The sequence below is a fragment of the Meles meles genome, chromosome 7, assembly GCF_922984935.1.
Source record: "Meles meles chromosome 7, mMelMel3.1 paternal haplotype, whole genome shotgun sequence".
NCBI lineage: Eukaryota > Metazoa > Chordata > Mammalia > Carnivora > Mustelidae > Meles > Meles meles.
The window spans coordinates 5,712,632-5,726,091 of NC_060072.1; the positions used below are offsets into that span (position 1 = coordinate 5,712,632).

General features: G+C 62.1%; 1 protein-coding gene across 1 annotated transcript; it reads right to left on the minus strand.

Moving 5' to 3' along the window:
* Positions 1-2,561: 2,561 nt before the first annotated feature.
* Positions 2,562-13,253, minus strand: TSPO (translocator protein). Its single transcript, XM_046013128.1, has 4 exons — positions 13,167-13,253; positions 5,243-5,456; positions 3,491-3,629; positions 2,562-3,001 (listed from the first exon to the last, which is right to left on the minus strand). The coding sequence occupies exons 2-4, from the start codon at positions 5,422-5,424 to the stop codon at positions 2,813-2,815; spliced, it is 510 nt and encodes a 169-aa protein (XP_045869084.1). The 5' UTR covers positions 5,425-5,456; positions 13,167-13,253; the 3' UTR covers positions 2,562-2,812.
* Between the last annotated feature and the right edge of the window lie 207 nt (positions 13,254-13,460).

A 13,460-nucleotide genomic window follows, 5' to 3' on the forward strand; every position in this document is an offset into this window, starting at 1 on the left:
TGCTCTGGACAGCCAGAGGGTCCAGGGGGCGGATGCAGGAGGGGCGTGAGCACTGCCGGCCAGCCCAGTGATGCCCCCTCGTGGTGGGCAGAGGCCCTGCAACATACTGATGGTCATGTGCCCTGCAGGGGACGACGGCCTGTGCCCCCTGGACGGGCACTCACACCAGGGCATTCATCCAGACGCCCAACAGGGAGGGTGGATCTGCTCATTACCAGTTCACTTCAAACCCGACTACCCAGGACACTCTGAGCGATCAGAGGACCACATGATCCAGGCTCTCTTAATTATAAACAGGCTCTTAATTATAAGCAAGGCTCTAGACGTCCTTGCGCCTCTCATCAGTGGAAATCAGACGACCCCCGAGGAAGGGCATCAGGCAGGGCTCCCACTGCGCTTAAAGACCAGACCGCTTGCAGTGTAGATGGTTCTTACCTGGAAATGCTTCTTTCTGGTATTCTCTTCACTGGGGTCACTTGTGTTGAGAATTTTTTTTTTTAAAGACTTTATCTGAGAGAGAGTGCACGGGGTTAGAGGGAGGAAGGACAGAGGAAGAGGGAGACACAGACTCGCCACTGAGCAGAGAGCCTGATGCCGAGCTCGGTCCCAGGACCCTGGGATCACAACCTGAGCCAAAGGCAGACGCCCAACAGACCAACCCCCCCACCAGGCGCCCCCATGTTCAGAATTCATCAGAGGGCAAAATCTGTAAGAGCTGGACATCTGGAGTTGACCGGGGAGTCACAGCCATAGTATTCATTGTACCAAAGTTCTACAGAACCACACAAAAGAAATCCAAAAGGTAAAGCTTGAGAGGCTGACAGCAAAATCTAGAAAGGTCCTCAGTGATGATCCGTGGCCACACAAACACCACCAAACATGGCAGCTCCTTCCTGGAGAGGCACCGACGTAGTTAGAACCTCTTGGTACCAGAGATCTGCAGGGGTCGATGGAAACGTTAAAGCACTCGGCACACGCCTGACAGTCGCTGCTGCCTCCCTGCCGATGGCCGGCCGGCCGAGCCCTCCTGAGCTGGGTGAATCACCTTGTCCTGTGTCCTTTGTGGCCAGCTGGCTACAGAGGGAAGCAAGTGCCCGGATTTAAGACTTCAATGGCTCCAAGTAGCTCCAAGAAGGAGTGCAGAGCAGAAGGACTCCACATCCACGAGATAACAGATTTTCCCATCAAACCACTAGCCTCACGTTGCTAGTGGAAGCCAAAGCTCAGGAAAGGAAAGAAGGCGGTCTACTTAGGAAGAACTGGGGCAGGGAGAGAGCGTCACAAGAAAGCGGCCGACGCAATGGCTAAGTACATCTGTCTCGTCCATTTGTCTAGCCATTTCTGTGGCCACGTGTCGTGTGGCCGGGAGCAGGCCTGTGGGATGCCGCTGGAGAGGAACAAAGCCACAGCAAGTGGGACAAAGAGTCTGCATGAGCGTCACTGAAAGGGTTGCAGAGTCTCAGGGGCACGTAAGTGCTAAGTATAGCACATCTGAGGGGCCCACGGGGGCCTGGGATGACACTTCGGGGCCCCCCACCCCGGACCATCTTGGAGAACTTCGGAAAATAATAGAAAGGATGATCAAAGAGTCGTGCACCGGAGCCCTGTCCTCTGGGGAGCATCAGAGAAACGGCCTGGGAGCTGGCCGAGGTGCTGCCGGCGCTCCCCGCAGGGCACAGTCTGCCCCCGTCCAGTCCCAGCGGAGGTGACAGCCGGGGGAGAGAGCCCCTCCCTGCGCTGGGCCGAGCTGTGGTCTGCTGTCTCTCCTAACGTTGTAACCGGGTCCGTCTGAATGTGAGAAGAGGGCAAAGGCCACGGAGCCGGCAGCAGAGCGCCCGGCCTGCCCAAATGACAGCGAAGACAAGACGTTTGCCTGTGTGAGTGACCAAGAGCCGGACAAAACAAGCCGCCAAAGGCCCACAGGTCCCAGGCCCCCCGGTGCCCAGGTGCCCGGCTGCGATGCAACGGAGGCCCAGACCGCGGCTTCCCGCTGGAGCGGGGGTGTCCCGCTGGGGAGCCTGCCTGGTGACAGGCCTCCGCCCGCCTCCCCTGCCCCCAGCGGCTGCCTGCAGAGGACCTGGACCTGGACAAAGCTGGGGGTGACACGTCCCCACCTGGGGAGGCCTGGGCCAGCGAGGGGCTGCAGTCTCCGGGCCTCACTGCTGATCCGGTGTTTACGGGGCTGCCCCCGGCCCCCCGGGGGCAGGTCGGGCGGTGTCCCCAGCTCTGGGCCCAGCCCCGTCCCCGCCGAGGCCCGCAAGGGCCCTGTGCCAGCAGCCCCGGCAGACTACGGGCCCATGCCCTGCGCCTAGCTTTCTGGAGGCTTAGGGAGTGGACAGGATGGAGCCCCAGGCCTGATGTGCACCAGTCTACACAGCAGCGCCTGTGTGTGGGCTCCGGGCCGAACCTGGGCTGCTCTGCTCCGGGGAAGGCCACCCCGCCTCTCAGAGGTCTTGGGAGGGACCCGAGAAGCACCAGCGAAGCGCTGACCACAGCCGGCAGTGGGGTGAGCACCCCTCCCTCCCCACAGCCAGGGGACCCCCCCCAAGTAAAAAGGCCACTCAGGAGGTCACAAACTTTATTTGGCTTCTAGCCTCCCGTGTTCCGAGAGCGCACTTGGAGCGGAGCAGGAAGCGCAGGACACCGTTCCTGGCACAGAGGCTCGGCCTGGGGCACCTCTGCAGCCGGCGATGACCCCCGGGGCCGAGACCCAGACAGACCCGCAGGCCAGGCGGCCACAGAAGCACACGGGCCGCCACCCCGGGCAGCATCTGATCGGCAGCAGCTGGGGTCCGCGGAGGACGGTGCACTTTCATTCGGCGAGCCGCCGGCCCCCGCGCCAGCTTCGGTTGTCCCGCCACACGCAGTAGTTGAGCGCGGCCGCGAAGGCCAGCCAGGCCAGGTACGGGTAGAGCAGGCGGGCGGCCGGCGGGCTCACCCGGTGCCAGGCCACGGCCGTGGCTCCTGCCAGCCCGCCCGTCAGCAGGAGGTCCACCAGCGCCTGCAGAGACACGGGCGGGGGGCGGGGGACAGGGAGGCCTGAGGTTGCTTGTGCTCACCGGGTGCGTGTCCCTGCTGGCCCCTCGTGGGGTGCACTCCAGGGAGCACTCCGTCCCACCCCCGAGTGACCCTGCCAAGTCCCTCGTTCTCTGCCTCAGTTTCCCATCTGTAAAATGAGGACAATCACCCCCGCCTGATCCACGCCGTGTGAGGGACACAGGGCAACAGGCGTCATGTTTTCCCATACGATGACCCTCCGACTAAGCCAGTGAGCGTGTCTGGTGCTGTCAGAACCCCGCAAGCTTCCTCCACTGGAGGAAAAGCAGCTGAGGGCTCCACGGGAGGCCCCTAAAAGCTCCAGCGAGATGCTATGTGCCACCCCTCCCCTGGATCTTCAGACCTTTCCCCCATCTAGGATGTGATGCCCTACGTCCCCCAAGGAAGGGTCGCTCCTCCGCAGCCCATCTCCAAGGACCAAGGCCACACTTACCCAACCCATTTGTCGGCTGCCAAAGAAGATGGGAGGCCATGCCCAGTTCAAGGCCAGCTGCCCGGTATAGAGACCCAGGGGAACCACAGCTTCCTCCGAGAAGCCCCCCAGCTCTTTCCAGACCATGTAGGAGCCATACCTGAAACAGAGGCTACCAGTCAGGGCACCAGCAGGGAAGAGACCAAAAGCCTGCCTGAGCCAGGCTCACCTACGGGACGGCATAGTGGTGTCTCGGCTATGCTCTACCACTGACTGCTGTGTGACCTCAGGGAAGTTGCTTGACTTCTCTGGGCCTTTTTTGCTCCCAGGACTGCTGCGAGGATTTAATATCCTGGAGAGGCTTAGGTCAGCGCCTGGCACGTGGGACACTCAGTAAATATCTACCATTTTCATCATCAGGATCTGAGTGAGAAAGAGGCTCCTAACCTAGACGGGGCGCCTGCACAGAGGACAGGACATTTTGGCTGGGCCTTAGTGGGCAAGTACGAGTCTGCTAGGGGGAGAAAAGAAGCGTTTGCAAATGCTTAGGGGCAGGTTAGGGGCCTGTGGGCCAGGAGGCTGAGGTCTGGGGGGCAGCAGAGAGGCGAGGCTGAAGAGGCAGATGGGGACCTGGTCATGGGGGTCCTTAGAACCATGAGGGGGAGGCAGTTACGCCGCCAACAGGAACAACGAGTGGCCCCCAGCATGTACACATGTGGGAACTGCTCTGACTCGTTCCAAGTACCAACTCATTTCACTTTCATGATAATGCTGTGAAGTGGGCAATATTATCACCCCTGTGTTACAGGTGGGGAAACTGAGGCACAGAGTGGGAAAGTGACTAAGATCTCTTGGCAGGCAACCAGTGGGTGAAGGCAGGATTTGAACCCAGGTGGCCGGGGCCAGAGTCTGAGCTCTTTACTCCATGAGAGATTTGACCTTATCAGTATCACGGGGAGCCTCTGCAGCGTCCCACTAAGGAGAGACGAGGGTCATATTTGGGCTTTACCAGGATCTCACTGGAGGAAAGCCAAGAAGGAGTGGGAGGCCTGGAGGCTGAAGCAAGGAGAAGCAGAGCCGGAGGTGCCTGGGCCAGGATCGGGGAGGAGAAAGCAGGACACAGGAAGAGCTGGGAGCCCGGCTGGGCGGGGCCTGGGACGGCTGGGGCTGGTGCCCAAAGGACCCCCAGGTTGTACAGACTATTCCCATCAGAACCCCATGGCATCCAGCCTGGGTTCTGCTACCTGCTGCCCAGGTGCCTGGCATCTGCAGCCCCATCCTGTACTGGGCTGGCATTAGACCCAGGATGCAGGGAACATTCCAGAAGGAGGGCAGGGAGCTGGCCTCACAGGCTGGGTGCAGTTCCCAATAGAGCCACCAGGGGGTGCCCTCCCCCTCCAACTCTTCCTCTCCAGGGGTGTAGTCACAGGGTTTCCTGCAGGAGGCCCCTTGTCAAGTGGGTGGTCTTGAAAATTAACCCAGACCCTGGCACTGAGCTCCACAGCGGTAGCTGAGAGAATTGTTACTGTTGCTGCCACTATTGGTCTTGGAAGCTGCCCAGGTCTGAACTTGACACAGAGGCCACCTCCCCCACACAGCCCCCCCCAGAGTTGCGAAAACAGCCAGGGTGCCAGCCATACGGCCCGGCCCGCCCCTCCCTGGACGCCCTGGAGGAGAAAGTTCCGGCCCGGAAAACGCCTGCTGCCCCAGGAGCACATGGAGGAGAAGCTCTGCCCCCGGCCTCGCGAGGGAGTGACGGCCCAGCCCACCTACCCCATGGCCGAGTAGAGGGTGCCCCAGATGGGGCCCAGCGCCCAGCGGGGCGGGTGCCACGTGGGCTTCTGCAAGCTGGCATACCAGCGGAGCCCCTCCCCGCGGACGTAGTACGAGCCCAGGAAGCCCCCCAGGCTGGGCACCAGGGTGAAGCCCATGGCGGGCACCCAAGGCGGGGCCATTGCTGCTGTGGCGGTTGCTGCTCTGGAAAGTTCTGCAAGAGAAGACAGGGGTGGGGTGAGGGGGAGGTGCTCCAGAACTGGGGCGAGGCTTCCCCAAGCCCTGGGCAGGAAGGGGCTGGGTTCACCCGGGCAGACCCTGCCAGCCCCATGCAATAGCTCCAGTGAGCACATTTCCACCCCACATCTCCTGCCCCGCCCGCCCCAAACCCAAAGGCTGCCTGGAGTGGCAGGAGCCTCTGGGCGACCCCACCCCCACAGCGGGTCCCACCTTGGCTCCTCTCCCGGCTGCCAGCATCCTGTACCTCTCTCTCACCCCCACCCTTGACCTTGGGTCTCCTGTCAAGTGACCCCTCCTCTGATTCAAGGCCAGTTCCTGTCCCCTCCACCCAGAGAGCCTCCCAGCCCTTCCTCCCCAGCCCAAAGGACAGCCCAGCGCTCAGAGAAGCCCGCATCGGGCCACACCCTGTGTGCCACATTCCAGTACCTCTCATTCCCTCTCTCACCATTCAATCATTCATTCATTCATTCATTCATTCAACAACTTGAATCACAGAGCTTGGCTCAAATCCTGACTCCCCACTACCTCCCTGTGACCTCAGGCAAGTCACTTCAACTCTCTGGGCCTCAGTTTCCCCCTCTGTAGAATGGGATAGCGACACCGGCTACCTGGGCCCCGCCCAGTGGGGGGGATTTACCCAGGCACACAGGTATTTTACCACCCCCCTAAAGGCCCACCCTAAAATCACCTTTCCTTCCCTCTGTGTCAGAGAGGGAAAGCAGCCTGCTTGGAGTCCCACAGCACTCTGGGGCCAGCCTCTGCCCAGTCAAAAAGCTGCTCCCACCCTGCGACCCAGGCTCACAGAGGTGGCAGGTGGGAAAGAACAGGAGTTAGCAAGAGTTCAAAACTAGCGAGGGCCCCTCGGCCACCCTGAAGGGCTCGCAAGGGGCAGGGAAGGGCCCTGTGTCCAGCCTGGGTGCTGCCGCCCTGAGGGCTGGGGACCCAGTCATCAGGTCTGTCCATTGCGCTCATCGGCTATGTCCCCTTCCCCAGCGGCCCTAAGGTCTGCTCGAGGACCTACTAGGCGCCCAGCAGAGGGTGAGGCCCCGGCGGGCTGAACTGCTCATCGGGGCTGAGAGTCCAGAGTGATGGCAGGCCGGGGGGGGAGGGCGGGGGGGGACACTGGCCGGGCATCTCGGGCTAGCTCCGACTGGACCTGCTGTGGGACCCCCGGCCTGTGAGCACCCCAACTGGGACTCGGGTTCCCCCACCATAAAATGAGGAGGCTGGGCCCCCCCTGCCACACTCTGGTCCTAACTGGAGAAACTGGAGGTGTTTGCACGTCCAGATCGAGTTCAGCAAACCCGCAGCTCGACCTGCTAGGTGGGGGCTGGGCACCCAGGGCGGACGGAACGGGAGAGTCCCTGCGAGGAACACAGAGCTTGGAAAGGGTACCCCCGGATCCGGGATCAAGGAAACGATGGTCCTGGCCAGGACCGTGAGCACCTCCCACACAGGGACACAGGGAGGGACAGCAGATGCAGGGGATCCCACACAGGGACACAGGAAGGGACAGCAGATGCAGGGGAAAGGCCGTGCAATCATCAGGCCTTCAGAGCAAAGGGTGAAGGCTGCCCTGGGGACAGGCGGCTGCTGCTGGCCTGGGGCCCCGGAAAGCCCCATGAAATGTGAAGCAACCTTCATCCCCAACAAGCAGGGACCATGAAGGCCTGCTCAACCCCCCCAAATCCAGCTTTTGAAGACTCTAATAATGTAAAAATTGTCCTCAACATAACATTAAGCAAAGAAAGAGGCATGCATATAAACTTGACTACAGAATCACCCCAATTAAAAAAAAAAAATAAATGACAGAGACAGGCATTTTAAAAACTAACAGATTCACGAAGGTGTTCTACTCACAGCCTCTTCATGATCACAGAGCGAGCGCTGCTTGCCCTGCCGGGAACTACCCCCTCTTATCCCACCGGCCAGTGCAGACCCGAGGCCGGGAGTGGGGAGGCACCGGCCCAGGGCCCCTCTGCAAGCGGGCAGCTGGGGATCCTAAGGGCTGCCCTTGACAGTGGGAATTCTGTCTTTATTGTTTTCCAAAAGGTCTATAATGAGCATCATTTTATTCTTTTAAAGATTTTATTTATTTAAGATAGAGAGTGACAGAGCACAAGGGGGTGGAGAGGGTCAGAGGGAGAAGCAGACTCTCCGCTGAGCCGGGAGCCCGATGCGGGGCTCGATCCCAGGACCCCGGGATCATGACCTGAGCCAGAGGCAGACGCTTCACCGACTGAGCCGCCCAGACGCCCCAGTGTGCATCATTTTAAAAAGGACGATGGGAGAAGCAGATTCCAGCTCTGCCCTCTCATGACTGACTGGTTCCTCCCTCCTCCGGCCTCGGTCTTCTCATCTGTAGAATTGGGACAATCCCTCCATCCCCCAAGGTCGAGACCCAGGTGCGCTGTGAGGATGACCGTCGAGGGCTGGGCATGTGACGCGGGTGCCCAGCAGCCCATGTTCTGTGCTCCTCCCTCCCCTGCCCTCCTGCCCTGACCCCCGGCTTCCGGGATGCACAGGACTGTCCCTGGGTGAGCGGGAGGGTCTGTTTCACCACCGTCGGGAGGACGCTGGCCCTGTGCTCCTGCCAGGTGGGGTTGGGTCTCCAGACACATCCCCGGGACCTGGCCGCCCCGGTGGGCTCACCACCGGGTCACATGGCGCGGGCTCAGGCCTCCTCAGCAGCCACGGGGACCCAGCCCTGCCCAGCCCAGCCCGCCTAACAAATATGTCGGGTCTGCAGCAAAGTCACAGTGCTTGGGCCGCCACAGGAGCTGTGGTCAAAGCCCTAGGCCTCCCCTGGAACGTGACAAGGCTGGGCAGGTGGGGGGCCTTCTCGCCGTCCTAACCCTCCCATGCAGACAGGGAAACTGAGGCCCAGAAGCTGAGAGGAGGGGCTGGAGGGTCAGGCACCAAAATGGGCCAGACCTCGAGTCTCCTCAGTGTCACCCTTTGTCCCTTCTCCCACAACACGGGACGGTCCCACTTTATACCCACTTAGTTTCAAACTGACGGCCCCCACACGCTCTGAGGCGTCCCTCCTACAGGCGCTCAAGGTGAATGCCGCCAGGACAGGACACACGGGCAGCACGAACCCCTGATAAGGTCTGCAGAGGCGGACAGACGCGCTGTGGTATTCTCACCGAAAAGGCAAAACCGCACCTGGCGGAGCTCCAGGGGGCCGTGGTGGCCAGGGCCACACCACGGTGACGTCCCCGCTGGGGGGACGCTGGAGGAGGACTCTCTCTACTACTTTTGTACCTTCTCTGTAAGTCTACAATTGGCTCAAAGTAAAACATTAAACAAGAAGTGTCCTGGTTTGGATAACAGTCTGCACTGCCCCGACTCCTGCCCGGACCCCGGCCCCAGCCCCCGCTCCCCCTGCCCCCAGGGCCCTCCGAGCCTCCCACTCCCACCACATCACTCCTGCTCTGAGACTGTCAGTGGTTCCTGTCCCGGGATTTTCTTCTGTTTTTTTTTTTGTTTTTTTTTTTAATCGAGGTAAAATCTGAGGAACATGAAATGAAGCATTTAGAGCGCACGATTCAGGGGCATTTGGCGCACGTCCGACGTCTTGCCGTCACCGTCCATGCCAAGTTCCAAACCATTTCCATCACCCAAATGAACGCCCGCACCCACTGCAGCCACGCCGGGGCCCTCCCTCCCCCAGCGCCCTGTTACCAGCAATCCGCCCTCCGTCTCTGCCGACTTACCTTCGCTGGACATTTCATGTAAATGGAATCATACAGTATGTGGCCTTTGGGGTCTGGCCTCTGCCACCGAGCATTTGTGAGCTTCCCCACACTGCAGCACCGGCCCACATTTCTCCACAAGGTTCCGTGGGCAGGAGCGCTCCTGTCCCAGCCCATGCCCAGGAAGTACCACACAGGACTTGCCTGCGTTGCCCGCCAAGGGGGCCATAGAGCCCATCAACCGAGCCCCCCTGTTGTGCAGAACAAACCACAGCCGGCAAGAGGGTGGTGGCTTTCCTAAGGCCTCGGTGACAGAGCAGGATCTGAGCCCCGTGTTCCTGCCCCCACTCCCGCTGCCCCTTCTAGACCCTGACTGTTTCATGTTTCACGGGCCTCGGGGATCGGAGAGTCTGCCCAGCTCACAGGTCAAACACAAAAAGGCCAGATGCCTCACCCAGAGAAAGCCCAGACGGGGAGCTTCCTGTGGCCCCAGCTCCTGAATCACCCAACTGCGGGACCCACCAGGCTGAGTCACGCTCCGCTGGACTGGGCTGGGCTAGCCCAGGCAGACCTGAGAGAGAGCTGCTCTGGGAGGGGGTCCCAGGGAGGGCCGGGGAAAGTCAGGGAGCACCCGTCACTGGGAAAGGACTCAGCAGAAGGGCAAAGCCGCCCACACACCCTTGACTTCCATCAACATCAGTGGTGACTGTGAACCCAGATGTTGGCTTGCCTCCAGTTTATTTTGCAATCCCAGGCCAAAGCTCCCCTCTGGGCCTCAGTTTCCCTCACATCAGACAGGTACAACCTGTCCTGCCTGCTTCGCGGGGTCACCGGGAGGCTCAAGCGAGGATCAGACAAGTGAGGGACTGTGGCTGTCCGTGCTGGGGCCACTCGCCCCATTTCCTCTGGGGGAAGAAGCGGCCCCGTGGCACGGACCCAAGGCTGGAAGACATGAGCCAGGCGGGCGCTGGACGGTCAGTGGGGCAGAAGGCTTCACACACGGCTCCGCCCCCGGGCCTGGGGCCACTCACCGAGGCGCACTTCCAAAACAGAGGCCGAGAAGGGCCAGAGCAGAGGGCTCAGGACTTGGGATCTGGAGAAGGTTCTAGGTCTCTGGGAAACGAGCGGTGATCGTGCTGGCTCACCCTGATGCTCAGACCTCACTCACGCCTCACGGCGGCTGCAGAGGTGGCCACCAGCGGCCACACCCTCCTGGCCTCCACCGGGGACACTACTAGTCCCACCGTCCAGATGAGGACACCGAGGCACAGGGAGTCCCAGAATTTTCCAGGTCTGTGTGACTCTCAGGCCCCGGGCTCCCCCGCCCCTGAGCGGGGAGTCTGCTGGCCTCAGCTCTGGGCCACAAGGCCACTTAACCTTGTCATCTCCTTCTCTCATCTCCTTCTCATCGCAACAGGGCACTCACAGCCTGCCCAGAGGGCCGAGGGGCCTCCCACCCTACCTCAGCGGTCCTGCCCTCTGCCCAGAGTCACAAGATTCTCAGGGCCAAGAGGCTCACTCCCTCCAGCCCCAGCGCCAGTGAGTGTCCCAGGCCCCATAAGGCATCAGACCCCTTCTCAGCCAAGGGCAGCAGTGACAGGAACTGAATCCTCTCTGTCCTCCCAAGGGGGGGAGGGGCTCGCCTCAGGATCTCCTGTCCTCAAGTAGCTGCGGTCCTGCTCCCCGCCAAGAGACTCCAGACCCCTTTCTGGCCCTACGGTCTCACCTCCCAGGCCTCTCTGTCCCCATCTGTGAAGTGGGGGCTCGGCTAGTGAGTCCCTGGGGGCCCCTCCTGTTCCCCAAGGCCTCCCCTACAGAAGGTGGCAGAAACTGCCCCCCTGCCCCCGGGACAGAGAACAAAGAGTTTGTTTCTCTGATTCTCTCCGCCCGCGCTGTACCCAGACTGGTGTTAAGGCTCCTTTCTCTTTTTCTTTCTTTTTTTTTTTTTTTTTTGTTAAATTTATTTATTTTTTGACAGATGGAGATCACAAGTGGGCAGAGAGGCAGGCAGAGAGAGACGGGAAGCAGGCTCCCTGCCTAGCAGAGAGCCCGATTCGGGGCTCGATCCCAGGACCCTGAGATCATGACAGGAGCCGAAGGCAGAGGCTTTAACCCACTGAGCCACCCAAGCGCCCCGAGGCTCTTTTCTTTTTTAAAATGACTCACAGCTGATCATCTGCGTTAGAACCTCTTGAATCTTTTTCATTATGCAAGTACCCAGTACACCAGCCAGCAGGTCGGGAAGGGGCCGCTGCCAGCTGGTAACCAGGAGGTCTGGGGCGGGGTGGGGCTGGGAGGGACAAGGGGGAATTTGCTACACGGAGAACGACTACTTTTCTAAACACAAAGAGCATATTCAGGCACGGCTGCCCAATCAGAAATAAGTAAATGAAAGTACAAATAAAAGAAACAGATTCCAAAACAAAATAATGAAGATGCGAAAGTGTATTTAGGAAAAGGGAGGCTCCCTCCCTTGGCGCCCCAGCCCCTCACCGCACCCCTGAGCACCCCATGGTCAAGGGTTTCTGGCTGATTCAGTCCCTGACACAGCAGCACACAGCCAGCGGAGGCTGGAACCCGAGTGGTTCAAACCCTGGCCCACCTTTGTCACTGTGTCACCCTGCACAGGGGCTCCTGGGTGAGCCTCAGTTTCCCTCAGCTCAAAGGATCCCCTCTGAGCCTCCCTCTGGGTGTACTGCGCAGCCATCTGGAAACAAGCCTCCCGCCTCCCCCTTCGCCTTGCTCCTGGGGTCCTTTCAAGGCAGTGGACAAACACCGTTTCTCCATGAAGCAGACGTCCAATGCGAGGCCCCGCGGGGCTCCCCACTTCGCCCCACGGAAGCACTGGAGGCTCGAGGCCCACACTCTGCCAGCCAAGTCTCTTGGTCCAGGGCCTGCTGCATGCCAGGTACCCTGGCACCCTTCTTGTACCCTTTCGGATCAGCCGCAGTCAACGGTCCCTAGGGGAGGCCCCAGCCCAGCCTCCCTCGGCCGTACCCCCCCGCCCCCCCCCCGTACCCCCCCCCCCCCGTACCCGCCTCGGCTGTAGAGCACATGGCTGGTACGGGTCCCCGACGCACCAGCAGGCCAGCCAGACAGGCTCCCCGGCTGGCCCGGCCAGCAGGCGGGTCCCCAGAACTCTGCAGGGTGCTCACGGCCGGAAGCCCCAGTGCCCTACCGCTGCAGGACGGCAACGGGCAGGCAGGTCCCAGGCCGCCTTCTGCCCACACCAGACCCCTCCCCGGCGACGTTGCACCCGAGCACTGAACTGGGAAGCTCGGGACCCGGTTTTAGGACACTCGGGGCCTTAACGGGCTGTGCGCAAATACCCTGCCCAGGTGCTCTGGGTTTCCCCGCCTAGAAACGGAAAGTCTCAAGTGGACCCGGAGCCAAGGCATTTCGTGACCTTCTCGGTACCCCGTTCGGCCACCCCCGCCCTCCCCCGCCACCGCCATCCGGCTTGCTCAACGGCAATGGGCGGGAATCGGGAGTGTCGGGTCCCTCCCGGTGGCTCCGCTTCCCGCCAGGCCCGAGCGGAGGAGGGGCGCGCGGGGGCGGGGCGCGGGGGCGCAGGGGCGGGGCGCGGGGGGCCGGAGGTGGGGCGGGGCGGGGCGCGGGGGGGCGGCGGTGGGGCGGCGGTGGGGCGGGGCGGGGCGGGGCGGGGCGGGGCGGGGCGGGGCCGGGCCGGGCCGGGCCGGGCCGGATGGCTCCAGTTCTCCTCCTCCGAACTCCCGCTCGCCCCGGGAATCCCGCGGCACAGGCGCCCCGACCGCGGAGGTGAGGGTCCCGACAGCCCGCCACCCCGGTACCGAGTCCCCTGGTGCTGCTCCCCGCGGCCCACTAAGGTCCCCGCCCCGCAGCTCCAGCCTGCCCCCTCCTGCCTCCGTTTGCCCTCGGGCCCCGTCCCGGCGCGCGGGCGCTATCGGGGTCGCACCTGCGCGGGGCCGCCCCGCCCGCCGCCCCCTCGGCGCCAGGCCCCCACTCACCGGCGACGAGGACGCGCTCCGGGAAGGCACTGCGCGGCGCGAGGTGGCGGCCCAGGGCCCCCGCCTGCCCCGCCCCGGCCGCGAGGCCCCGCCCCGCCCCGGCCCCGCCCGGCTTGGCTGGGAGCCGCGGCGGCAGGAGAGCTCGCTCCGCGCCTCCTCCCCTCTGCCTCTACCTCCCCGGCCGGCCCGAGCGGCTCTGTGGCCCTGGTACTTCCCGTGGACGCCGTCCCGGCCGTGTCACTGGCAGGTCGCTTCTTCTTGAGATTCACCTTTCCCGTTTGTAAAATGGGAAAA

Excerpts from the sequence above, each read along its gene's own strand:
- TSPO (XM_046013128.1), bottom strand. The coding sequence starts at position 5,424 with ATGGCCCCGCCTTGGGTGCCCGCCATGGGCTTCACCCTGGTGCCCAGC. Across the intron at positions 3,630-5,242 it reads ACCCTCTACTCGGCCATGGG|GTATGGCTCCTACATGGTCT; the intron begins GTAGGTGGGCTG and ends CCTCTGTTTCAG. Across the intron at positions 3,002-3,490 it reads GCAGCCGACAAATGGGTTGG|GCGCTGGTGGACCTCCTGCT; the intron begins GTAAGTGTGGCC and ends GTGTCTCTGCAG.